This window comes from Epinephelus moara, chromosome 22 (assembly GCF_006386435.1).
Source record: "Epinephelus moara isolate mb chromosome 22, YSFRI_EMoa_1.0, whole genome shotgun sequence".
Lineage (NCBI taxonomy): Eukaryota > Metazoa > Chordata > Actinopteri > Perciformes > Serranidae > Epinephelus > Epinephelus moara.
In genome coordinates this window covers 15,185,697-15,212,809 of record NC_065527.1, presented here as the reverse complement: position 1 = coordinate 15,212,809, position 27,113 = coordinate 15,185,697, and the positions used below count along the sequence as shown (strand labels likewise).

At 41.7% G+C, this 27,113-nt stretch overlaps 2 protein-coding genes across 4 annotated transcripts in view; one reads left to right on the top strand and one right to left on the bottom strand.

Moving 5' to 3' along the window:
• Positions 1-9,286, top strand: part of ccn4a (cellular communication network factor 4a) — a 17,429-nt gene extending 8,143 nt beyond the window's left edge. Inside the window, exons 1-5 of one of the 2 annotated variants that reach the window (XM_050035658.1) lie at positions 77-347; positions 3,614-3,902; positions 5,502-5,756; positions 7,613-7,806; positions 7,909-9,286. In XM_050035658.1, coding sequence (XP_049891615.1) covers positions 300-347; positions 3,614-3,902; positions 5,502-5,756; positions 7,613-7,806; positions 7,909-8,208 — 1,086 coding nt within the window. In that variant the 5' untranslated portion in view covers positions 77-299 and the 3' untranslated portion in view covers positions 8,209-9,286. Of the gene's footprint in view, positions 1-76; positions 348-3,613; positions 3,903-5,501; positions 5,757-7,612; positions 7,807-7,908 lie in introns of those variants that run through there. The other variant, XM_050035659.1, reaches the window with a different exon arrangement.
• Positions 8,750-27,113, bottom strand: ndrg1a (N-myc downstream regulated 1a). 2 transcript variants are annotated; one of them, XM_050035655.1, is made up of 16 exons: positions 26,951-27,113; positions 20,877-20,948; positions 19,251-19,286; positions 16,441-16,546; positions 15,937-16,057; positions 15,563-15,625; positions 15,403-15,463; positions 14,671-14,757; positions 13,889-13,945; positions 13,697-13,800; positions 13,511-13,567; positions 13,355-13,406; positions 12,705-12,752; positions 12,188-12,223; positions 11,808-11,859; positions 8,750-10,317 (listed from the first exon to the last, which is right to left on the bottom strand). In XM_050035655.1, exons 2-16 carry the CDS (start codon positions 20,928-20,930, stop codon positions 10,061-10,063), a joined length of 1,191 nt encoding a protein of 396 aa, XP_049891612.1. In that variant the 5' UTR covers positions 20,931-20,948; positions 26,951-27,113; the 3' UTR covers positions 8,750-10,060. The 2 variants fall into 2 exon arrangements, with proteins under 2 accessions (XP_049891612.1, XP_049891613.1); XM_050035656.1 differs by lacking the exons at positions 19,251-19,286; positions 20,877-20,948; positions 26,951-27,113 and adding an exon at positions 17,284-17,463.

Here is a 27,113-nt window from a genome sequence, read left to right as displayed (position 1 = left end):
CCTGTAACCACCGGGGCTGCCAGTGCCGCTGCTGAGGAGGAGGAGGAGGAGGAGGAGGATCGGGTGAAAGTGGAGCTGGAGGGAAAGAGAAAGAAACCGTCCCCTGTCAGAAGTATGCGGGGCTTACGTCAGCCCGGACTCTTTATCAGGCTGTCAGCCCCGGTCCGGACGCAGACAAGAGGTGCGCGGAGATGACAGCGACTGGACGAGGATGTAGCACACCTGCGGGGAGCGGCGTGTCGCGCGTTTAATAACGGGACTAATTCTGGATTCAATGTATTTGCAGTTCCTCATCAGTGATGAGTTGGCTCCTGTTGTGGATTCTAACTGCAGCCGGGATTCAACAGGTGGGATGGAGGATAGATCAAAAATAGCCTTTAAATGAGCAGTTTGCATATCTAACTTACTGTCAGGGTGCAGAGGACACTATGCATCTGCTGCCCATCTAAAAGAGTCAGTATTCCTATTTACACAATACTGTAAACTTCCAGCAGGGACTTCACAGCAAGTTTTCTTCTTCTTAGAGTTTTTATTTTACACTGTGTTTCCTCAAAACTTGCTATATGGACTATATGAGTATTTGTATATCTTACATCTTACATGTAGGGACTTTTGGGGTGCTTAAACTTCTTCAAGGTATCTTAAATTAATCCAATGACATGAAAAATGAGTTGGCTGCAGATCTGTAGATGTGGCCCCAGTGCTGCCTGTGCCAAGTTGTCATGACTTGTCACAGGGTAGGCTCGATTAAATGAGCCCCATTATTCCCTCTAAATGTTTCTGAGGGAAAGTGGTTTTGTCATCAATCATCCCGGGGTTAACTTTACAGTGGGAGATGTTGGCAGCTGCCACACTGCAGCTTCACATTCCCATCGTTTGTTATGTTTTAGTGCCACCTCGTGGTTATGTAGGAAACAGCATTTTATAAATGGCCTTATTAATGCACATCCTCTTTCCACAGATCCACATCTGTCAGTCAGCTTTTGGAAATTGGATGCTTGAGGAAAATAAGCAGTTATTATTATAAGGAAATTGCAGTATTCTCCCAGTTAAACAGCCATTTAGCAACTGGGAAAATGATTAATTTAATACTTGGCAAAATATACTGAAGATTTCCCTTTCAAATGGTGACATTGTGTAAAACTTAGGTCATGATAATACATCATCTCATGCAGGATGCTGTTGTCGCAAAACTGGAATTTCTAACTTTTATACAGTACCTTGAAAATACCAATATTCGATACAACAGGGCAAAAAAAACCCCAAAAAATCTTAATTTAAAGGTAATAATAACAAGGATATAACATGACAATGACAACTTTTCTATTCTTGGTAAGCAGCAGAGAGCAGCAGAATAACTGTAGTAAACATTAAGAGAGAGCGAGGAAAGTCAGCTGGTACCGGTGTATTAATACTGCAGAAAATAAGTATTGAAACAGTTTCAAATATTCAGTATTGATAAATCAATGTTTTTCACACTCCTCTTACTTTGATAGCATCTTTTACAGTAGCCCGAGAATGGGTTTCGAACTGTTTTCAGCCATGTTTCCGCTCTAAATTTAAGAAAAAAGTGACAGTTTGCCTATTTCCCCCCCTGGCCTTTTTTGTTTTTGGAAAAGATGTTTCTTTTTTAATGATTTCCCACTTCCCTGAGGAAGGGTTTGTCCATGCCTGTGCACAGATTAGAGGTCATCCGATCTGGCGGGAGATAAAAGATCAAACCAGCAGGGGAAGGAAGATCATCAGTCCTTGCCATCACCAAAACATGACAGCAATTCAAGGTCACACTGGAAAACATTCAAAGAGATGACAATGTTGGAGGGTGGTGCCACAATTGTCTTAACGTAGAAATACAAATGTTTTGGGATCACCACATAATTTGAGTGTCTCGTTTAAGTTTTTGTCAGTATCTGTTTCTGTAATTCATTTAGTGCTCTGCTACTCAGCCCTTTCCCGACAGCAATTAAATACTTTTAAAACAAAATCATGAATTTAGTCAGCAAAGACGAATGATTTCAGGCTGATGACTGCATTAGGCGTAGCCCATGTTTTCATAATCAACTTATGAAACTCCCCCCTCTCTCTCTCTCCTCTCTTCAGCTGTGTTTGTATTTCTCCTCTAATTCCCTGTAAATTAGCCTGATAACAGCAGGCTAAATTAACTCTTTTGATGAATTGCATTGTGGCACGGCTGTGATTAAAACTCATTCATCTGCGTTAACTTTCAACACTGTGCACAGCAGTTATTATTATGACCATAATTCCACTGAAGTGCCAAGAACAAGCTCAGGGATGTGATGCAGCATATACGGCTTGCATAAGATGATTAAGCATTGTGTCCTCACAATTAATTGCGGATTAAGTGGGCATACATGTGTGTGTGTGTGTGTGTGTGTGTGTGTGTGTGTGTGTGTGTGTGTGTGTATGCATTTGTCTTTCATGGGTCAGAGGCTCTTTACTAAAGTGCAGTGCTCTGAGCATTTGGATGATATTATGATTTATGAGTATATAGACAATATTGGACCTCCCTGTTTAGACAATGTGGCAATGATGATGGACATGGTGTCTGCTGCAGCTTTAGTGTGTCTAACTCATTCCCACTGTGATTTATTATTATGTCATGAAAACTGACTTTGCATTTTTGCCATAAATATTCCATGTTAGTTTTAAGGATGAATTCATTTGTCAGCTTTTATTTGCCTGAGAAGCTAATCTCGATGTCTCACTCACTCAGCAATGACCCAGAGATCATCCTCTGGCATTTTCTCAAGAACAACATGTTCTCATTACAAGCAAGATTAAATTTGGCTTCCAAATGTGATATCTGTCATCATAAAAACACATACTAAATCAAAATAAGACAGGCTCCCTCTGCGGAGACTCGCAGCATCCACTGCCCAAAACTAACCTCCAGGTGCTAGGCTGTTAATGCGGCTCATGTGGCCCGTTTCAGCGAGAACATCTGCTTTAAAGAGCCGTGGAGCTGTTGATTGTGTCATCTTGTCTTCACAGAACAGCTTGTAAGAGTCAAAAGACAGTGAGGATGGGCTTGTTGATTAAGTTTCACTGGCAGGATTTTGTAACTGTTCAGCACAGTTGCAGATTTTAAATATGATGATGGAACACTTCCAGAGTGTTAAGTACATGCATGTCATTGATTTGATAAGATTATCTCCACTGGGTGTTCCATTCATTTTCAGAGGCTTAATTGATTTATGTCACAGCATGTGAGCAGATGTTAGCAGGCTGTGTTTCACCGTGTTGGAAGTGAAACAGAGGTGTTTGAGACCGGTAGGATCAGCAACTTTGTGGTTACCACAGAGGGCAGGATATGAAAGAATTCAGGATTACGGATATTAAGAATATTGCCTCGCCACATGGGTCAAATACCTTTCATGTAATAAAAGATGGCATTTTGATTTTGCTGAGAGAGTAGCTCCTGAAGCCTATAACTTTGTGTGATCAAAGCAAGGTTCATTAAGGTGCATTCAGTTAATAATTGCATATTGAGAAGGCAGTTGGTCATACTGTGAACACAAACATTATATGTCAGTGTTATTTTTGTTGTTGAGACTGTATTTCAGGTCTAATTTGTCCACTTTTCTCTCTCCAGGCCTACTCCCAGAATTCCACTGCCATGCCGCCTGCCACAGCCTTCACATCCCCAGCTGCGGACCTTTACAACCGCACGCAGTACTGCAAGTGGCCCTGCGATTGCCCCAAGGTCACCCCTACTTGTCCGCCGGGCGTGAGCCTCCTTATGGATGGCTGCGACTGCTGCAAGACCTGTGCCCGGCAGGTGGGCGAGGTGTGCAACGAGGCAGACACGTGCGACTACCACAAGGGACTGTACTGTGACTACAGCTCGGACAAGCCTAGGTACGAAAAAGGATTGTGTGCATGTAAGTGTCACTCACCAAAGCCGACAAAACAAACAACAGATTTTACACTGCAGGTTCTAGCTTATATTCTGTATTTGAGTAGAGCAGGTGTTTGCTGCCATATCAATACTGGTTGTCCTAGCAACAATACAGATGTCACTCATCCAGAATACTGATGCATTTTAATGCTGTCTGCTTGGCAGCACAGGCAGCAGTAAGCCATTCCTTCATTTTCTCTGATTTTTGTTTGATATTTCAGTATTTTGTTGTTGCATTTTGACAGCAGATATTCATGTGCAGAGCTCTGTTAGCTGCTATCATAAAGGGCCATCTAGGTCATCTGTACAAGCAGCTTAGTACAACCCATATTTACGTCTTATTGTTCGATGGGAACGTCAAGTGGCCATTGTGATTATGACAGGAGCCAAGGAGGAAGTTGGGTGACGTAGTATAAAGAGCAAGAAAGTCCAGGCAGGAGGCAGGAGTTCAGGGTGGATGGATGGCTCTGTCACTACCAATCCGTACTATAAACCCGATTTGTTCAGGTCCTTTCCTCTGACCACGGGCTGTCCTAACCATAACCATTCTAGGTCAATGTGTAACCCTAAGGCAAGCTTTTTTTTCTGGGATGGCGAAGGCATAACCCACCCTACCCTCTTACCCTAACCTTAACAGATCTAACCCCTCATGCCTAAACCTAAGTAATCCAGCCAATGAAAGCAACAAGTACTAACCAGTCAGAGGTAGAGTAGGACAGGTCATGCCTATGCCATCATAGGAAAAACAAATTGCAACCATTAACCTAACTATCTTTGCACATGCATAGATAAGATCAGGTTTCCAGTACAGATCAACTAGCAACAGAGTCAAACAAACACAGGACTTTCACCCAGGAGAGCACTGTCTGTGTCCAGCGTGAAACGAAAAGTCAACATTAACTTACTGAACATTGGTGAGGTACATATGTATTTACAAACTTAAAAGTTATTTAACAAACATACTTTAACCCAAACCATGATCTTTTCCTAGACCTTATGAATTACTTATGGTTTCAAACCACGTGTTTAAAATGGCAGCTGTTATTGGTCATATATGTCATTTTTGGAGTCATTGCAAACAATCTGTTCTGTCACTTAGGCATAGGGATGTGTTGGATATCCTGCTGAATTAAGTCACTTCAAATGCAATGACAGTTGCATGTCCATAAATGTGATGTGGGTCATATAATAAACCACATATTGGGGTGACTTGCTGACATCAAAACTCTGACTTTCACTTGTCATTGGGGCTGTTTACACATGGGAAATAATATCCAACTCAATATCCGACGCCCAAAATTATGCCTAAATCTAATTTAGACTATCCACTTTTCACACTGAAATGGTCACTTGTAATGTATTTTATATTTTATTGTGTTATCATTCACAGCATTGTTATTGTGTGATATCAGCCTGAAACAATAAGTGTCAAACCAGAAACACATTCATCCTACAATGTCACAGATATTACCTCCAAGAATATTTTCACTCATAAATGTTTGACTGTAATGTAGCTCTCAAGTGTTTGCAGTGTGCCTTGCATGTCTCTACAATATGTGACCGCTTGTCATTTGTCCACCAGATATGGTGGGAACGGGCTGCGAGCATGATGGCGTGATCTACCGCAACGGGCAGAGCTTCAAGCCCAGCTGTAAATACCAGTGCGTGTGTGTGAACGGTGCCATCGGCTGTGTGGCGCTGTGCACCGAGTCCCAGCCTCCGCGGGTGTGGTGCCAAACCCCACGGCGGGTCAAAGTCAAGGGACAATGCTGTGAGCAATGGATCTGTGATGAACCCAAAAGAGGGCGCAAGACGGCACCACGTCACGCAGTAGAGGGTAGGACGCCTTGGTTATATATACACTAGGGTGGGGTGGGGGGTAATGTATTCTGTTGCTCAGTGAAGTTGGGCTTTATCTTGCAAACTCCTCTTGATCTTTTTCTTTTACACAATTCCCCATAGCACTGCCAACTCCCCTAATTTCCTTCCAGCCCACTGAAATGCATCACAGTTCACAGTCTGAAAACATCAAGGCGAGCGAAATCAAAGGGATGCTTCAAGTATTGTAAGAGAACACACAAACTAGGTAATGCGAGGGAACAAGCCAATTGTTTTAAAAGAATCATTGTCATCGCTCTAAAAGCATGGTTATGTGAACTTATTCTTAGGTTCAGGAAGCTTTTTAAAGCACTGTGATCCGAAGGATATAGTTAACTTTGTTTATGAGTAGATGCGGTTCTCTGAAAAAAAGTTTGTCAGAGGCCAGGAAATGCAAATTATTTCCAAAAAACTCCTTCATGGCCTTTTATTTACATATATTTTCAACTCTTTGAATATTTCTGATAAAGGATTACTGTTAATTTACAAGTACTGTGAATATTTGCTGGAAGAAAGAATTCATATTGTTTGTTTCTAGTGGATAGATAGCTTGGATTTGATAAGTAGCAGCAGCTGTGTTTAAGATTGCCAGTACAAACATCTGCAGTTATGTGAGTACAGCGTGTAGTCCAGAAGGATCATGAGGTTTGGGTGTGTGTGTGTGTGTATGTGTGTGTGTGTGTGTGTGTGTGTGTGTGTGTGTGTGTGCAGGGACAGACCAATCCTTTCCTGTGGAAGCCCTCACAATGTTTTTGGGTCATGTCCAGTTTCCAGACCTTTATTGCAGCAGTGCTGCAGAGGGATCAGTGTGAACGAAGATCTCTTTGTGTTGCATAAGGATACAAATCAGATCCAGATTACGAGGCGAGCACAATTTAAAGATTAAGAGTAAAAACAGAGACAGTAGAGGCGGTGCAGGGTTCCTATGCTTCTTTTGGTAAATGCTTTTCTTTTGGGGCTTTTCTCTGTTGTCAGTTTGAATCATTGTGTTGATATCTTTATCATTTAACATCATTTTACGGGTTTTATTTTGTTGTTTGAATGTAACTTTGCAAAAATATAAGTTTTTGTCACATTCAGACAGGCAATCTGTGAAAACAATCAAACTTATCTGCCTACTCTGTTGCTTTGTACCGCCTCTAATGGCCTTACTGCATGGAGATTAAATCAACAAATCAAAGCGGAGGAGTCTCCAATGCAGCTGTCAATCATGTCAATGACTCCATGAACTGTGGTCAAACTGTCAAACTAGGCAGCGCTGATCAAACATCAATCAAAATCTGTTTAGCTGTTAAATGAGGAAGCTGGTCGAGCTGGTGGGTAGTGCTTGGTTCTTTAGTTTCCAAATGGTGGCCGGGTCTCATTTTACAGCTAAACAGTACATTAAATGTGTTTCTGGAAACATTTGAGGTGAGAAACAGGCAGTGCAGTAACAGAATCTTGATTCATACTTGATCAGTGCTGCCTAGTTTGACAGTTTGACCAAAGTTCACAGAGTCATTGACATGATTGACAGCTCTGATTGGTTGTTTTTGGTGCACCACTGTAGATTCTAGCGATGCCACTGGAAGCAGTAGAAAGAGTAGAGACATGATTTTATTCAGACGATCTTTCTCATGTGCTTCTTTCAGGATAAAGTAACCATTTCAGCAAATATGACAAAAGGTTATTTCTATAAAAAAAAAACAACTGTAGCTTTAAGCTGACACGACACAGACTTTGGCATTAAACCAAGATGCATCAGTGTGTATCAACAATGAATTGTAACCGGTTGTAAACACACTCTATTTACCTTACGTCTCTATGCTGATCCAGCCCTCGCAGCTGAGACCAGGAGCTGGCACAAGAACTGCATTACCCAGACTACCTCATGGAGCCCTTGCTCAAAGACCTGTGGCCGCGGCCTGTCCCTGAGGATCTCTAACGCCAACGAGCAGTGTGAGCTGGTCAAAGAGTCTCGCCTTTGCAACCTGCGGCCCTGTGAAGTCGACATCACCAAACACATCAAGGTAGTAACTCTTAAGCAGTCAAACGATGATTTAAAATAAAATAAAAACTGGATGTTATAAAGGTTCCCAGACTTTACGCCTTTCTGCTCCTTCCTTTATCAGCCGGGGAAGAAATGCCTGAACATCTACAGGGAGGAGCTGCCCTCAAACCTCACCATCTCTGGCTGCACCAGCAGGAAGCCGTACAGGCCCAAATACTGCGGCGTCTGCACAGACGAGCGCTGCTGCATCCCCTACAAGTCCAAAACCATTGACGTGGAGTTCGAGTGTCCTAACGGGATGGGATTCACCTGGAAGATGCTGTGGATCCAGGCCTGCTTCTGCAACCTCAGCTGCAAGAACCCCAATGACATCTTCGCTGAGCTGGAGAGTTACTATGGTTACCCAGAAGTCGTGAACTGACAGGCGGCAATCGAGCTCTCTGCCCTGTGGAGGATCCCGACTTTCTTCTGGCTTCTTTTTATTAAGGAATGTTTTGTATTTGTGTGATGTGTGTGTACAAGGGATTTTCTTATGGTCTTTTTTCCTATTGGAAAAATCTGTAAATATGAAATATATATGTGTCTCCAGATTGGATTCATAAAGCATGGTGTGCTTTTGAAGAATATTTGAAGAACTGCTTTGCAAATGAAAGAAAAACAATATTCAGCCAGTGAGTGTGTGAAACATTGAAGGCTTAATTTATTTGTAGCTCTTTGCATATGTCATAACATATGTAATGTTCTTGAGACGCTTTCAAGAGCGGTCAACATTGTCTGTCTTTAAACTCACAAGCCAACTTACATAATAAGGCTTTAATGTAGATATTTTCTTTATATTTCATGAAATTAACTTTATAGTAAACATTAAAAAAAAAGCAGAAAAAGACTGAGATGCCAAAGACAGAGCCTCACTTCAGGACCACGTGTCCACCTATATGCAATAATGACAGGATCAGGGAAGATCAGTTACAAGTTTTTTTATTGTCATTTTTTTAATAAATACAAACTGTTATGTCATTTTAATGCTTTTCTACAGCATTAGACAGTTGTGCATCACATCTTTACAAAGCTGTGTATGTGTTCTACAAAGCAGAATGTTGCTGTAGTGCAAGTAAAATACGGGAGTAGAAGGAGTCGGGTAAGTTCTATGGCTATCCTCGTGTTAACATGTGGACCGATCACTTCACACACCCCAAAAAACCACAACCACATAGGAGCATCACGTCTAAAAAAAAATTCCATGGCACATCTTTGTTCCATTGTGCTTGATTGCATAGAAATCATCATTGAAAAAAAAGGAAAAAAAACATTTTGTCTGAAGCCATGATCCATTAATAAAGCATACAATGTAAAAGCTTTTTGAATTTTGTATTTCAGAGTGTTTTGATTAATGACAAAGCATACAGCCATGATCGTTTGATTCCTGAAAAAGATTTACAAGTTTGCCAGTGAAAAGATGAATAATCATTAAAATAACAGCTGGTTTGGGAAAAAAAAAACCTCAAGGGTAATGGATATTGGCATGGTGAAACAATATTATTTGCTGTATATACATGATACACTTGAAGTCTGTCCCTTAAATGTTTAAAGTTACATTGCAATTTGTGAGGCAAACTGCCCTTTTCATTGATCCAAGTGCCTCCCCATTCTCTCTCCACATCTACAAATCTGCTCCTACACACATACGACAACACTTCAGACATGGAAAATAAAGAAATAAATGATCAAACAATTACAGTGAGAAAAGAAAACAGTCATTTACAGTCAGGTATATTTGAGAAAGCTGTGTCAATATGGTAAAAATGGATACAAATGGGATGAGGGAACAGAGATTGAAATTAAAACATGTTTTTATATGTATGAGAGATTATGAGAGATACATGTACAAGCTGGTGTAGCCACAGCTTTCTCCGACATTCTCTGCTTCGGTGTCCCAAAATGCTGCGTTGCCCCTAACTACACACGCACCTGACCGAGGAGCTCAGGAGCACGCTCTGTTCAGATGTGTTTGAGTCCCTCGGACAATAACAGACATACAGTTGACCCTGACGTCACACTCGTAAGACATCATATTTTTAAATTGTTGCATCTCAGCTGCACTGAATCATCTGCATTGTGCGTTTTTACAATTCCAGGTTAACTATCTTAATGTCCCTCTTCACATCTGTGTGTATGTGCGTAGGAATGTGTGTGTCTGTGTGTCAGTTAGAGGCAGCGCAGCACAAACCGAAGGGACCTTGAGAGGTTTGGGTGCCTGGAGAGTTAAGATCAACTTAGCAGGACACTTCGGTGGACTTGGGCACGGCTTGGTCCACGCTGCTGTTGCCCGTGCCGTCCATGGAGCCGTCCGTGTGGGAGCGACCGCGGTTCTCGGCCGTTTGGCTGCGGCTGCGAGCGCCCTCGTTGGTGTGTGAGCGGGAGCGGTTGCCATCGGCGGTGTGGGAGCGGGAGCGGTTGCCATCGAAGGAGGTGACGCTGGAGCCAGAGGCGGTGCGGGAGCGAACCAGGCGGGTCATGCTGGCAGCGGGCACTGAGGGAGGAGGGAGGAAGGATTTAGTAAATGCACTGTTGACTGAAGATTACTGCAATGCTGCCAGGAAGAAACTAAGTTACTCAAGTACATTTCTGAGGCACTTTTACTTTACTTGAGTGTTTTAATTTCTTGCAGTGTGTAGGATTAACATGGATCTATTGGCAGAAATGGAATATTATATTTAGAGTTATATTTTCAGTAGTGTATAATCACCTGGATCTACAAATTGTGTTTTCTTAACCTTAGAGTGAGCCCTTCATATCCACACAGGGACCATTAGCAGGGTCATCATGTTTCTACAGTAGCCCAGAAGGGACAAACCAAACACTGACACTAGAGAAGGCCTTTTGTGTTTTTATGGTGGAGTGAAGGCCACTGTAGGCAGTCTTGTGCACGTTCACACCTCACAAACACTAGCTTACAGTTCAGTTCACACAGTTTAAAATAAACTATTTCACGTTCATAGTCCCAAAAAATTAACCATTTTACGTTCATGTCATGTTTTTTTAAAGAAAAAATTATCTTGAAATCACCATTCACACGCAGATATCTATCAAGACTTGTTGGAAGCTTCCCTGGTTTGGACCCGGCTGGCACAATTTGCATAGAAAAAAAGGACTGGACTGATTTGCGCATAATAGTCCTTCGAATATGAACTTATGAAGTGGCTTCAGCAGTGCTGGTAGCTGCGTTGCCTAAAGTGCCATTAGCACTTGCCAAGAGGAGGGAAACATGTAAAACAACAGTGTTGCACTGTGTCAGCATGGGTGCCTCAAAACCAGCCTTGTTAACTCTCACTTTCAAGTTCATGAGTTGCAAAGTGATGCGTTCAGTTTACCGTTCACTAAAACACGAGCACATTAAATGGACATGCTCTTTTAGCGCAATCATGCGCAACATGCTTGGATAGGGAGCGGTGAGTGGAGGGGTATTCAGATGGTTGCAATCTGCAACCTAAACGCAAGATGCCACTAAATCCTTCACACTGGGCTTTTAAGAGGGAAATGTACTTTTTACTCCACTACTGCGTACATCTGAAAGCTATAGTTACTAGTTTTAAAGACCTATAATGAGCCTAAAAAGTACAATTTAATGTAATACAATAAATCAAACCACTCAAAAGTATATAAAATATGTAGAATCAATTCAACCTCAACCAACTACATTAAAATGCTTTGAATTAAATATTTTTACTCGAGTGATACTACTTGAAATCTTCATCTACTGCTGAGCATGATGATATGCTGCACACTGTAGTGCAAAAAAAAACATCTGAAGTTGACCTTACGCTGAGTTCAAGTTAGGCCCCAGTGAGCACAAGTCATTTATTAACCAACACAGAGGTGAAGAGGAGAGTGTGGGTGAACTCTGCTAACACTCCAAAAGAATTTAAGTACAATGTTTAAAAAAATAAGTTTATGCAAATCTAACCTCAACATTCCTGAGAAGTGACCAAGGTAAAAATACTGCATGTTTTAAATACTTACTGTATCCCATGCCTTGAATGAAGTACTTGAAAGCTTCTGTCAGTTTGGCAGGCTGCAGAGAAGGAAAAAAAAATGGAGATAATTAGTCCTCTTGTCATTAATTATCACACTTGTTTACATACTCTATCTCTCATCCAGCAGCTTACTGCTCAGGGTCTGAGATATGACAGCTGCTGTGAGCAGGTGCTGCACAGGGTGGAGGATTACAACCTGACAACTGTGGTTCATGTCTGCCACTTGCTAATGCTCTTAAGTGCATCCTTCTTATGCCATCCATCCCGTCCACCTGACCCTCTGTGCCGATTATCCAGCCCTGCCCCGCCTGCTCTACAACACTACCAGTGTCTCCGTTTCTGTCGCACAAACACAGACATACACACCTGGTCCACCTGGGGCATGCCTCCGCAGTCTGCCATCTGGAGAGAGGAGGAGAAACACAGAAAAGGTTATTAGCATTTAGCATGCTGGCGCTTGTACATTCGCACAGCAGTGGGTCGACACACGCCCCATTACCCCCCATTTACACAGTCCCATTTGAACACGCCGAACACCTTGTCCCTGCCACCTCAAATCGGTGTTCCTCTAGACCCTGAACAGTTAACCCCGATAAATGGCATCCATTTTAGCCCTAACAGCCATTTGGTTTCAGCGGCGGGTCATAAAAGGTTGCCACAGGCCAACACAAGTAGGTCAGCCGCAGCAGATTGCGTGCTCAGAGGTGATACGCATACGCACGTCGCCTCTGAGGACGCATACAGCTTTTCTACCCCTGGTTAATATGTCACTGAGTAAATGCTGAGCCACTGGAATCTTATCAGCTGATGCATGTCCATCAAGGCTATTATAATCTGAATGAGGGTACGGGACATGAGGGCGGCAGATCGGAGGCCATCTTACCTTAAGCAGGGTAGTCTTTGTTGGGTCCAGCTTGGTGTTGCACTCAACCTGTGGGTACAAACAAAACACATATATTCAGTAAATTATCTTGCATGATCAGTCGTATTTTGCAGGTTGAATATATAAATTGTTGGCTAAAATAATTTATTCAGTTGGATCCCCGTTAGCCACTACTGAGGTAGCAACTACTCTCTCTGGGGTCCACACACGTAAACACTGCATTATAATGTAAAACAAATGTAATTAAAAATCCAAGAAAACAAAATACAAAGTATTTAAAATGTTAAATTGTGAATCTGGAAATAAAAAAGTACTGTATGTACGCATGTAAATCGCTTGCAATGGCTAATAGGTGCTAACAAATTGGTAATGCTGTTTGGGGGATTTGGCGCATAAATCTTTTAACCTTTAACAGATTAAAACTACGCCATGTCACTTTAATTCTGTTCCCAACTTTGTTCTCGCTTAAATCATGTCCTCACTGATTGAACCTTGCATATCTCTTGGGCTTAAATGGGTGACTGGAGTGAACGGAAAACACGTCCAGCACAAGTTAGCTAACGGTTAACGGGGGTGGGACGTCTAATCATTTGCATTAGATCCTTGTTTTTAATGGCTGTGTGAAAGACTGAGATTGCGTATCAACTCACCACAGCCTCCACAGCAGGAGAGCTGTCGCCAACCACCAGCAGAGAAGGGCACCTGGATAAAGGAGACACACACAATAACGTATTTAATATGATATTGTGATTCAAACTAAATACATGGCAAGTGATGCTGATGACTGTTGCTTGATGACAACTTACTTGAGGGTTCTGACGTTGCTGCCAGGGACCGGCCTCTCAATTTCCAGATCCCTCCGACTGTAAAGAAAACCATACGTTACAGAAAATCTTCTTATTTTACTTAATCAAATGTTAAGATTCTGCAACCTTTAGCATCTCATGTTGTACTTAACTAAGTGTATTTCCAGACAACTGTGTTTTCTTTACCTTTCGTAGGACTTGACAAAGAGATGCAGGTTAAACTGGTTCATGGTGTTTAAGATGTGGTGGCGGTATGTTCCGATCAGGTCCTGGTTGTGGTGGATCTCCTCCTGTGATGACCAAACACAAAATCTGATGAGGTCGCTGGGACCCAAAGACCTTGAAAAGCTGTGACTCAAAGAGAGTTCGAAGGTGTACCTTTCCAAAGAGGTGGGTGATGATCATGTCAGGCTCAGCATGGGTCCAGCCGCTGATCTGAAATCAGACATAAAAACTACATTTAGCTTTAATGCAGCGTTTATGGTTTTGTGAGCTCTGCCAGTCCAAAATTCTTAGCTCTTAGTAACTTCTTGTGATGTTTAAAAGGACAGTTCACCCAAAATCTAAAATATTTTTTCCCCACCTACCTGTAGTGCCAATTATCAATCTAGATAATAGCAGTTTCATGCAGGAACTATTTTCTTTCTACCAAACAACACCCATCACCGTATCACCACGCAGAAGGAAGTGTGCATCTACTGCTAGCTCACTTAGCCCCACTGAGCTACCTAATGTTACAGCTCAGCCCAGGAGGACCCCTTTAATATTTAAATCTCACACTGTCACGAGCCTCTCGTCCACGAGTAGATGCACACTTCTGCGCAATGATATGGTTGGGTGTAGCTAAGTAGATAGAAAATAGTTCCTCCATGAAACTGCTCTCAACAGGGTCTGTGGACTATCTTGAGTAACCGGGTCATGATTTCTGGAAAGTTGAGTTTTTCAGGTGTTTTTTTGGTGCTTTGAGCACCACAAGCTGAGTGTCATCTAGTTCCATTACATTCGAGAGAGGGCAGACATCTCCACAGCTCATACCTCTAACACTCAGCAACTCACACCGAAACAATCAAGATTGATAAATAGCACTACAACTCTTTATTTGGGGATTAACTATCCCTTAAACTAATTATTTTAAGTTTTTTTTTTTTTAAGTTTGTTACCTTGTGTGCAGCCCAGTCCATCCATCCCTCAGCACATGGGTTGATGTTGATGAGCATCAGCCCCTCCACCATGGTCGGGTAGTCCAGCTGAAAACACACAACACAAAATTAGTGATTTGTTACTGTAACACACAATGCCATGTTTAGCTGAATATACGTGCAAAAACTGTGTGCTCTCTCTTCAGGCTGCCAATGTTTTGGAGTATTTTAAAATCTTAATGTCTTTAATCTCATTAAGGCATATTCTGGATTAGGTTTAGTTATTTTTATCCTTTTGGACAGCTCTTGGGTTGTTCTCTGTTGCCATGCGGGTTATTTTTAGGATGTCGTTTACATTATTAACATACATGTTTTTCTTTTATAATTAAATTTCTGTTTCATTTGGTGAGATATTCTGTGTTACAAAGAAAATTTCCTTCATCATAAAAAAATGCAATAATGTACACTTCAGCTGCAGAAAAGGCTGCAGCAAGGAGTTAAAAGCTGTATCTCTGTCAGCCATGTGTCAGCAGAGTGAGACTTCCTACTGAGCACAGTGTTAGTGTTGAGCTGATCTGGAACATTCCTGAGGCTTTTATGGCTCAGCAGGCTCAAGCAATAAGCAGCGCTATATTGCCAAAATCAGCAAAAAGACCAAACACATTAGCTGGCTCTGCTAATCCTAAAATGATTAAAACTCATAATTATTAAGCCTGATTGAAGGGGGGGGGCGGGGCGGGGGTTAGGACTTACAGCGAATCTGGTCAGAATGTAGGCCCCGGCTCCAATGCCCATTCCGACAACACTCTTCAGCCTGCAGTCAAACATACGCGGATACTGTTAGAACAACAGGTTAGAAAAAATCTTAAATGTGAGTGTGAAGCGTTGGGCTGAAAACTGCAGCTGAACATACCCAAAGTGCTTCAACACCAGAGGGAGGGTCTCAGAGACTTGGTCCATAGATGGGTACTCATATCTAGAAAACAAAAAGCGTATTGTTCCAATTAATAATTGACAATTTAATAATAACCTCCATCTAATCACTGGCCTATATTGCTCTGTGTTTTTGCCTGGAATAGACATCTGTGTCTCACTATCAGGTTATCTCAGGTTAACATGAGGCAAAGTCCCACCATCAAAGCCGCGATTAGTCTGAACGAGATAAACACCTGTCCCTGAAACACACTTGTCAAATTAGGTCGTCTTAAGTACATCCGCAGCGATGCACCTGCCGAGTCAAAGGTCACAGACTGTTTGGTATACATTAAGCGCTTGTGAATGGCTCACCCAGTGGAAAAAGTGTTAGCTCCCTCATGCTGCCCGGGGGCGTCTACGTGACACACAGCAAAGTGTTGCATGATCTCTGACATGTCTTCGTGGTTGAAGAGCGGGTCCCAGCAGGTTTTGTCTGGAGGGAAAAAAATCCAAATACAAGGAGTGAGTGATACTTGGCGGATAAGCAGAAATGACCTCACGTAACCGGAGAATACTTTTGTTTAGCAAAATGTGCAGGTGTCATGTTTCAACGGCTCACAATATTTGACACCATCACACACACACACACACACACACACACACACACACACACACACACACACACACACACAAAAAAAAATCAGTCAGTACGCTCAGAAGAGTTTAGATAGGGTAATGTAATAGACTTAATGATATAAAGTTAGCCTCGTGAAACTAATCTGGTCCCACGTGGTACAGTAATTCAAAACACCCCAGGCTTTAGGCACAACAACAGATGTTTCACCTAGACTGAGCTGAATAAGGAGCCGAGCTTACGGTTCAGTCCAATGTCATGGAAGGTGAGGATGACGGGTCTGTCAGTCTTGGGAACCCCCTTCATTGTGCAGTGGATTCTTCCATAAGGAGTCTCCACGTCATGCTCCTAAAAATGCAAAATATGACCAAGCTTAGATAAAATTCGGACAAAATTCCAAGCAAACATATCAAGAATTTATCTTAAAGTTAAAAAAACATGTTGCACATCACAATATATCCAGCAACAGGTTGATATCTATAACCTGAATGCATCTGCACCATTATAAATGTAATTAAAATTCATCTGTAAACACGAAATAAACAAATTAACCTTACAGGATTTTCCATTTTTGCATTTCAGTTTGCAAATGATATGTACTATATTATTGTCTTTATTATTAACTGGTAAACATTTAATTTTGTTAATATTTGTTTTTTTTCTTGAGTATTTTTAAACCCTTGTTACGTTGTTGTGTTGTTTTGTTTTAATACTTGTACATACCAGCACAGTGGTCTGATAGAAACAGCATTTCAATCCTCTGTCTTGTATGTATGGCAGAATTGGCAATAAAGTTGACTTTGACTTTTAATCACTGCCTCGTGTAGCTGGAGAAATGTATTAATTTTCTTAAAGCCATTAAAATGCTTTCTTTCCCTCCAACCAAACTACAAAACAGCCAAACCATTTATTATCTATCCACTTGTTGACATCCAGTCCCTTCCTTCCTCTGAGCCACAACACAGACATCTAAAACTATTATCTATCCAGAGCTGACACCTGTTCCACAACTCCAGCAGCGAGCATAATCCCACAATTCACTGGAAACTACTCAAACATTTCATTAAATCCTTTCGTCTACTCACGCTGACTTCAATCTCAGCAACAATCATTTCCACGTCAGAATCCTCCAGAACCATGTTTGCAGGAGAGTCCAACTCTGCGTGCTAGTGAAACAAGTATAGACGCTGTAGTGGCTCCCTGAGCTATAGATCCCAATGCTGGTAAGCCTCTAAAGTTGTTTAGCCCCGCTCTGAGAGCTGCGTTTTATACCCCCGCTGCTTACCAGCTGGCCTAAGCCCCCAGCCTCCCATGGTGCCTTGCAGGCTGGTCAAAACAAGCTAACTCTAGATGGAGAGATCCCTAAATTGGATCAAGCAATGTCAGACAGAGAGGGCATTGGCTACTGCGTTGACGTGATGAGTACGTATGGGTGCGTGATCAGTGGGAAAACATGCTGGATGGATGAGAGGGGAAAACAGCAGCCATTATTCGGTGACATGTGGGGAAACACTTCCAAAATAACAGCTGGACTGAGGATCCTTTGACTAAATCCTCAAATTTGACACAGCAGCAAAAGCTAGAAAGAGCTTAAACTTTTAATGACAGTCATCAACAACTCCAAAAAACACTCTGACTGATGTAATAAGGAATACAGACAGACCAATATGTATTTCAATATAAAAGCTTAAATTCTACATGTGTGTATTTTCCATAGGTGTAGATTTCGAGAGGGACACGCCCGCCTTAGTATTTTGAACATATGCATTTGCCTAATCAATAAAAACATGATAGTAGCAGAGGACTTTTGACGAAATTTAGGACATTTCCACCATAAACAAAAAAATCACCAGAATGCAGGAAATTAAGTGTCTGAAACTCAAAATGTCCTCATAGAGGAACCCAAACCAAACACTGTTGTTATAGAAGAAAAATGCTTGCGATACATTTCTGTATTATCACCACAAAAATCAAACTGTTTGTGCGCAGATTGAATCCCACAAAAACAAAAACGCCTGCCCTATAGTAACCTGACCTGTAGCTTTAGCACTCTGTACAAGATGACCTATTGGATGGTTTTCAAACCAGTTTTGACTGCATGGGATCTGCCCTGGAGGAAAATCCAAGCAGACGTATAACCTATTTACTGGGCACCGAGTAAACATCTAAGGATTCACCACGCCTCACTCCACTCACCCTCCGCCTCTACTGGACACACTCCCGCACATAGGCTACACAGGCGAGATAATCCTGCAAGGCGACACGTGTAAGTGCATATGTATTTACTATGAATGTCAAGCGTAAAGCACTGATATTGCCACCCCCAACTCATCCTACGTCACTAATAGTTGGAAGCTTAGCCACAGCAGCGATATCAGACACTTGCCCTGGATACGTCAGGTCATCTAAGCTGTCAGTGTGACACCAGAAGGGCAAATTAGCTTTTGAGAGAGCTTCGTGAAATATATCCACCCACTAGAAAACCCCCAACCTCACACACTCTGATCTCTCAGACTGGAGCCACTGCGTCTGAGGCAAAGGTGGGAGAACATGTTACTCATGCCAACACTGTACCTTTAAGATCAGCAGGTTGTTTTACTGACTGTGAGGGTGTGAGCGCTGTCCAAGGTGCTGAGAGGCCCCCAGACTCAGCAGCACCCATATACCATCCATAATGTGTGTGTGTGTGTGAAGTGAAAGGGTTGATGTACTGTAGCTGTGTCATCTGTCCAAAGTGTGTTTGATCACTTACAGTAGCCGACTGAATTAGTAGACGCCCAATTGGATTTCAGTGTTAATAAAATCACAGCGGATGAATGGTCATCACCAAGACAGATGAGCCGCTGCAGCAACTATGTTATTTAGTATTTCTTATTATCCACCACTAGATGGTACCAAACAAGCTCAAATACTAAGATATAGAATAAAACCATCTGCATACACAGTCAATAATCAAAATCATCTGTCGACACAGCTTTAAATAATAAAGCAGGCTTTACAGCTGGCGGGAATGATGAATGCTGGATGTTATTTTGTGTGTCTGCAAACATACCTTGACGACGAGCTGCAGCACAGCCTCTCTCAGGCCCTGCGAGGAAAGAACAGAGTAATGAAAATACAAAACTAATGCAATTACATTGTAACATGCTATAATCTAATATCCTGAGGGCGCCATCCTGTCACTGAATGTATTTTCACGTCCATACAGTGTGTCCTGTGTCGTGTGAGGCACCGAGTTTCATTTCAACTGTACAACTTTGTAGTTGTGGACAAAAGGTCAGGAAACCTTCAGAAGTTGTGCTGCGCAGATACTTTCACACAAACCAACTCGAGTTCACTCACTGAGGTCACTCACTCATGATTAGAAAACTCTTTCTTTTTTTCACTTTTAAAAGGAAGATTATGTTTTAACTTTGGGCGAGGCAAGATATCAACATTATAGTGATATTGTGATATGAGACGAGATATTGGCTTAGATTTTGGATATCATTATGTCGTAAGTGTTGTATTTTCCTGGTTTTAAAGTCTGCAAGTGATGTCATTTTCTGAAGTTACCAGACTGTTCTAGCTGTTCTATTATTTGTTTTTACCCATTCTGTCATTATATCCACATTACTGATAATTATTTATCAAAAATCTCACCAATCACCAACAATCAATCCTACAAAATCTTTGTAATATATTTGGTAAAAAATATTGTGATATTTGATTTTCTCCATATCACCCTGCCCTCGTTTAACTTCCATTTATCTGTCTTTCTATTAGTTAGTGTTTTATTTATTGTTATCAATTAGGGTTGCAACAGTATGAGATTTTCACGGTACCATAACCGTCTCAGAAAATTTGTATTTCTTCTTTCCTATTCCATTTTTGTTTCTCTTATTTAACCTTATCTTATCAATCATTTATTTACTCTTTACCCCATAAGATCCTCTGGTTTCCAACGTCACCTGCACATTCTCTAAACTACTCTCTATATGGAGTGATTTGTACTGAATCTATATTTTGTGCAAATAAACAAAACAAAACAAAACAAATATTGCAGTTTCACTATAGCATGGTATCACAGAATTTACAGTATTATCAGTCAGAATGACCCTTAAGGGAATGAAGGCTTATTGTTGGTTGAACAAATGTTTTATTACTATAACTAAAACCTAAAAAAAATCTTGTTAATGAGAGTATGTGTAAAAAAAATCTCCCCTTTGAAAATAACTAAAATAAAGTTGAGTTTCTTCATCCAGTGTCACTTTTTACAACATCATAGATGTTTTATATCAGCGTATACCTTGAAACCAATACATCGCTGCAACCCTATTATCAATATTATGTTGTAGATCCAAATCCAGGTTTTTTGTGAATTGCTACATTTACTTAAATAAAACAAACCCAATACATATATCCCATGATTGCATATCACTGTATGTATCTTAACGCAAATCCAGGTGAAGAATGAAGTATTTATAATCATGTTTATTTGTGCACAGCACCTGTGTTATTCGTTTAAAATGTGCACAAATTCTTTCACGCAGCAATCTGATTGAACCACAGATGTACTGATGAACCCCACAAACAACCTATATATAAATCATGCAAAGCTGAGCAATATAGCACTCAAGCAAGTTTCTGAGAATTCTTTCCAGACACTATTTGTCTTGGCTCTGTTCAGAATACATACCGGCAGCTCCTTGTCGACCAGCAGGGGTTTGGACTCAACCTGGATGTCATCCATTTCAAAGAGTAGCAGAGCCTGGGTATCAGAGAGATCAGAACGATTAGTGCGTGATCGGTTTAACCTGTGTTTCAGACTTTTCCAAATGGAAGATGCTTCAGGTTATATTGGATAAAGTGTGGGGAAAAAAAGGGCTCGTACAATATTTGACGTTCCCAGACTTCAGAAAACACACAGGTGTGTTCTTTTAAATAAACTAATATCTTAGCATTTTACACAAGCCCCTTTTGAAAAGGTGTGGCAAAGGTTGACTTGCAGACAATAAAATGAAAGATTGCTTGAACTTTGGGGTGGGTGTGTTTCTTATTTACACAAAGCTCATAAAATGAGACGACAGCCATGATCACACTCACGTACACACACACACTACCACAAAGGAGTAGAGACACATGAGCAGGCAGAGACTGGTGTTCTGACCTGCACTGACATGTGGACCACGTAAAGGGCCACACCTGTAAACCGCTCACAACAGAGACACACACACACACACATAGAGAAAGTCTCACAGACAACCTGGAAGACAGGGTACACAGGCAGGCAGACTTGCGTGTCTCACCAACAGATAAAAAGAAGGTCGAGTTGAGGAGGGAGAATAGAAGAAATGTAATGCCGCACCCACCCTACTGAATAGGGGGAAGTGTCGAAACATTTGAGTTTGACGTTGATATTTGTTTGAATTTAGGTTATGATGTCGGATGACCAGAATTATATTAGAATATTTCTTTTACTTCTACTTTGCAAAACATTGTAGTTGCTGATCTACCGCTGCCTCGGTTGGTTAGTGTCTTAGGCAAAACAGAGATAATATTCTAAATTTAGTGTACACTTACACTCATATTGATTTTATACGTGGGTCTTTTTAGGTGGCTAAAATACGTTTTGCTCCCAGACTTTTACTGTGGCCACAGCAGTGTATTGTTTAGCCTTGTTCTTTGTAGATTTGGTTTATCAAAGACGCAACACAGTATATAAACAACAAGCATTAGAAATGTCAAATAGATCAGACCTTTGTGTCCTTCTTAACAGACACAAAGGTCATTAATCATTATGGCTGCAGAAATAAACAAGTTCGTAGAGTTCACATATCTCTTCAACTCAAATAAATTGCCAGTTGTCAACCAGCAAGTGATGTTATTAGTGCGATATCTACATGATTCGGACTATAAGGTGTGTGTTCTTTATACTATGACAGCTTTCTTAAGATTGAGATTTAGAAAATCGCAATACATCACCTTGCTAATAGGGGTGTAACAATCCATCGATTAGGATCGATATATCGATTCAACGATAAGCGATGCAATATCATCGATCCATGTCGACCAAATCTTTAGCATAGGCTTTTATTTTGAAAGTCTGTGTCACTGTCAAACAGCGACAGGCAGAAAGCAAGCAGCCAAGAGAAAGATGAAGAGGATAATGTTATGTACTCGTTATGTACAGAGCACATGCCGTACCTAAACAATGCCGTTAAGACAAAACACAACAAAACATGACATAACATTACCCGTCTGGGTAACCTCTCACTACAGCAACATTAGCTGCTCTGTTCCAGCAGTGTTCGGCTGAAAAAAAAAACATGCATGCAGACTGAAATTCAACCGAGCTGTTCTGTCGGTAGATACAGTCACTTAAACAAACAGTGGGTGAGAATAATAATAACGCCACAGGTCATTTGTTAAGCTATGAGTGGAGGAAAAAAGTTTGCTAGCCGCTGGGCTAATTTATGCAATGTAAACATGCTAAAGATGATAATGGGTGACTAGCAAAAAACAACTGTTTTTAGTCTCTAAACCTTGACAGTTATTACTGAGCTGAATTTTATACTTGTGTTAAATAATGTTGTTGATTCATGTTTTATGGCTGTTTTGGAGAAGTTTGCCTTGAGGGCTTTCAGCCAGACAGACCTGACGTTTTCAGAAACAGATGATGGTTTGGGTTAAAATGAAAAGGGACTGTCTGGCAGAAAGCCCTGAGGGTTAACTTATCCCATGTGCTGTTTTACATGTGTTAGTGGAGTTAGTCTAAAGTAAACTTTGCTGCACTTCAGCAGTTGCAGTTACTTTTTTATGTGTCTTTTATGGTCAAAAGCAAAAGAGAAAGGGGTGGCAGCTACTTTTGTAACTGACTGTGTTAAATGGGCAGATAATATCGATCACAGGCCCCTAAATCACATCGAATCAAAATCGTAGACTTTGTAAAATCGGCAATGAATCAATATGATATTTTATCATGACGTCACTGGTGATTTACACCCCTACTTGCTAACAGTATCGCAATACACTGACTCATAATGCCTGTGTTGTGATTCATGTCGTATTGCCAGATTCTTGCTGATACACACCTCTCTACTGAAACATGCCTAAAATACTGCATTATGGCCAAAATCATCTACACATGCTTTCTGAAGGCAGAGAACTCCCAGTGCTAAAAACTGAATCCGTCCCTCCCTGGTAATAGTTTCAAGACTGGAAAAAAAAAGAACAAGAATGTTCTGTCCAGGAAGAAGAGAGGGAGAGACAAACAGAGAAACCTAAAGAAAGAAAAGGGGGGGGGGGGTGAAGAGAAGCCAGGCGCTCAGACTGTGCTGTGGGTCATGCTGGAGGAGAGCAGGCAGGCTGCGGCCCTGCATGCAAATCAAATTAGCCAGTCAAGAGGGCTCTTTGTCCACTGGCACCGGTGACTCCTGAGAACCAGGGGCCTGCCCTCCTTCACTGACCCACACACACAGGAAGCAACGGACTCTCTGGTTTCCATCAATACACCCCAGCCTCTTTTCATCCCTCTGCTGGCTTTCTCTCATTCTGCCCCTTTTCTCTGTTTGTCTTGGTTTCTGCTTGGTTTCAGTTGCTATGTTTGCTCTTTCCAGACTCAGTCCATGTGTTTTGTGCTCTCTGTCTCTCCGTTTGTCTTTGTGCACAGCCACAAGAGACAACTAATCAACATCGACCTACAGGACTGCAGTGTGGCCGTCGCAGTGAGAGGTCTTTCAGAGGAAATGATTAATCGCACTTCAAATGTGGAGATGTCCGGCAGAACACGCCTTGGACACACACACGCACAAGCACACACATGCTCCTTTGACTGGGAGAAAACAGACCGGAGCCAACCGGATCTCACAATAGCTCTGAGGAAGAGGAGTATCAAACAACAGGTTCATTTTTCTGCCGAGGCCTTCAAAAACATGGCCGCCATCGCACTGCAGGAGCTTTGTTGAGGGGGACAAGAGGTCAGCCCCCGTTGAGATTCCACAGCCATGTGAGAGAAGTCATGTCCATGATGTTGAAAAATGAAAGGCCGTTTCAGATCGGGAAAATGGGGTGAAAGAAATCAGCTCATGCTTCAACGTGGGGGGAATCCTCTAAGCCTATTTTCAAGTCTATTTGCAAACACTGCTACGTAAAACCTGACTGGAGAGCTCATTAACATTGAAAGCAGAGAGCAGACTTCCTCTGAACTTGGCCACCTTCGCCACATGTTCACAGGTTGGCAGCACAGGGAGAGCCTGGCTGGGGAGCAGGCTGAGGCAACTAGGTCACCTGCTGTTTACACCAGGGGTATGCCTCAAACTGCTCGCCTCGCTGAGCTAATGTTTCACCTGGTCAAGAGGAGCACAGGGAGGGCGTTGTTTTAGTTCAACCTCACAGGAACCTAATCCCAAGCAATGAGATATGAGTACTCCTGTCTCGACACGTCTTATGTAATGATTAGTCAAAGTAATTTCATAGACGTGGAGTTATGTCAAATGACTGCCATGGAAGAACATTCAAAGTAAATTAGTTTCGTTTATCAGATATGCCTAAAAACAAAATATAAAAACGGAAGTGTTGTGTGCTGCTGCCTCAGCGGGAGCTCTCGTTTAACTGGCTCCGCTCCAAATCTGGCTTGGTGTCATGGCATGGCAACAGTCACAAATTGTCCTCGACCAAGTCAAACCAGTTTCTACATGCATATTCTCTATTGAAAGTAGTGTGTGTGGTTTTTTTTTCTTTTTAGAAAATGTCAGGCTGTGGGGAAGAAAGCAAACTATTCACTGAGACAGCTCTGGTCTGGCAGAAGTGAGACTCTGTTATGCAATCACGAACAGGAAACAGTGGGAGGATATAGGCTCGGATGATCCGAAATGTGTGGTCCAAAATCAGCTGCATGAATAGTACACACTCTATACTTTCTGGTTTCACTATTTCTGAAACAAGATTTGGAGGTAAACATTTGATGGCTGACAACATACACTGGGCTCTCCATGCTCGTACCATCTAATTGATGATCCACTGCGCTTTTGACTAACAATAACTCCTATGATTAGGTTTTACATGTTGATTCCTGAAAATCTGACTTTTGGAAAATCCAATGTTTTCACTTGACAGCGTGATAAAGTGGCTTAAGCTCTAGAGAAAAACAACAACACTGTTGCGGGCCTACATAACACATTAGTGCGTGTACCGCCACTGCAAATCCAAAGATGTGACACACAATTTAAGCCAGAACATCCAAGTTACAAAACAGCATGAGCCCAAACTCTTTCTCTGTTCACTGAGAGAGAGAGAAACATATGCACTGATTAGATTTGGACAACGAGTCTCAATTTTAGGGAGCCAAAATCAAGGCCAGGCCATCCTTCCTCCATTGCCTCCATATAGTTTTAAATCCACGAGTCCGCAGCTTCCATCTGCAGAAACAATGATTGCTTCCCTAATCTTTGGGAACTCGCTTAATCTGTCAAATCCCTGGTTCTGAAATATCAGCACAGCGGCAGCAGGCCCGCTGGACTAAGCTGTCACAGACCTACATTTTCAGATCGTAAAAAGATATCGAAAATGTGGGTGTCTCCACTGCTACAGTGAGTTGGAGAGTTAGGGGGGGTCAGGGTGATTTGAGAGGATCACACCATTACTAGTTCAAGCAGCTGGTGTTGTTTATCATGGGATGCATTCTTCTGTATCAGCACTGCAGACGGCAGTCAGCAGACCTCCTCAGATCAGGTTCATAATCTTTCAGATGGGATTGACGTTTGGATTTGACTCAAAATTTGAATTAGCTGGAAAAAAATACACACACGCTGAAAGCAGGTCAGGATGCGGAGTTGTTTTGGTAGCAGCCAGCAGAAGACAGGCTAAATTAATAAACATTTTTTCATATTTCGACTTAGCCAGTTGCACTGTCCCCTCCCTCCCTCCCTTGCCCCTCTTCCCCGCCCACCCTCCTGCATGTTGTTGTTTGTTTTCTTTATATCAAGGCTAGAAAGCAAAGAGGATTTGTTATGCAATTATGGCTCTCATAATATTTGCAACTTTGCCCCCCCCAAAAAAAGCTCGCTGCCTTTGTGTGAGCATGCCTCCAGTGTCATGTGTGAAAAGCAGTGTTTATTTATGATCAGGTTCCTGTACTGACACACAGGATGTGCCTTGCCTTGCTAAAAAAAAACATGCATGCATAGGTTTAGAGGGACGAGGGACACATCTCCCTCAATATTTAAAACCTCCCCTGTGATAAAAACATGGAAGTAGAGGAGGACTTCATAAAGACTGTTACACCATGAACTGGTGCAGAAAAGGCACAAATTGGTGCATAAAAATCACCCGAGAGCAGGAAATGAAATGTTTGACACTCAAAATTTTCTGGTGCCCCCCTTTTGATATGTGTCCCCCTCAATGTTGAAAAAAAAAAACTACGCCCTTGACTGCATAATTTTAAATACAAAAACACAAACAAATGCGCACCCAAAAAGTTTATGCACATGTAGTAACTCTTGTTTTGCATTTCCTCATATGCAACAAAACACATTCTGAAAATATGAGTTGCTTTACTCTATGTGTTGGCCTTTTCTATTGATTATGCTCGAATAAAGTTGGCATATCTCAACTGAAACTTAAAAACTGTGTTTCAGTGGAGTTACACTGCCAACGCAAGAAAAACAACGTGCTCAGACATGCTCCAAAACTACCACGCAACTGGGAAGTGAGTGCCCAGTTCCCCTTGTAGAATAACTCAAAACAGCTGTATCATTTGGAGCAGAAACCTACCTGTGGTTTAAACTTGTGATTGTCCTGAGATGAACACTCCCGAGATGAAAAAAAAAGTCCAAAAAGAAAACTTTTTCTGTCTTTTCAAAGAGCGCAGATTGTAGCAATGTCGAGCAGAGGCGTTGCTTTGTTTATAACGTGCAGCACAAGGCGGATGTCTGAG

Bases quoted from the DNA above. Each gene is read 5' to 3' on its own strand.
- ndrg1a (XM_050035655.1), bottom strand. From the start codon at position 20,930: ATGGATGACATCCAGGTTGAGTCCAAACCCCTGCTGGTCGACAAGGAG. The intron at 16,547-19,250 runs GTATGTTTGCAG...TTGCATTTTTAG, and splicing joins TGCTGCAGCTCGTCGTCAAG to GAGCATGACGTGGAGACTCC. The intron at 13,801-13,888 runs GTACACCTTCGA...TGGTCATCACAG, and splicing joins TCACCCACCTCTTTGGAAAG to GAGGAGATCCACCACAACCA.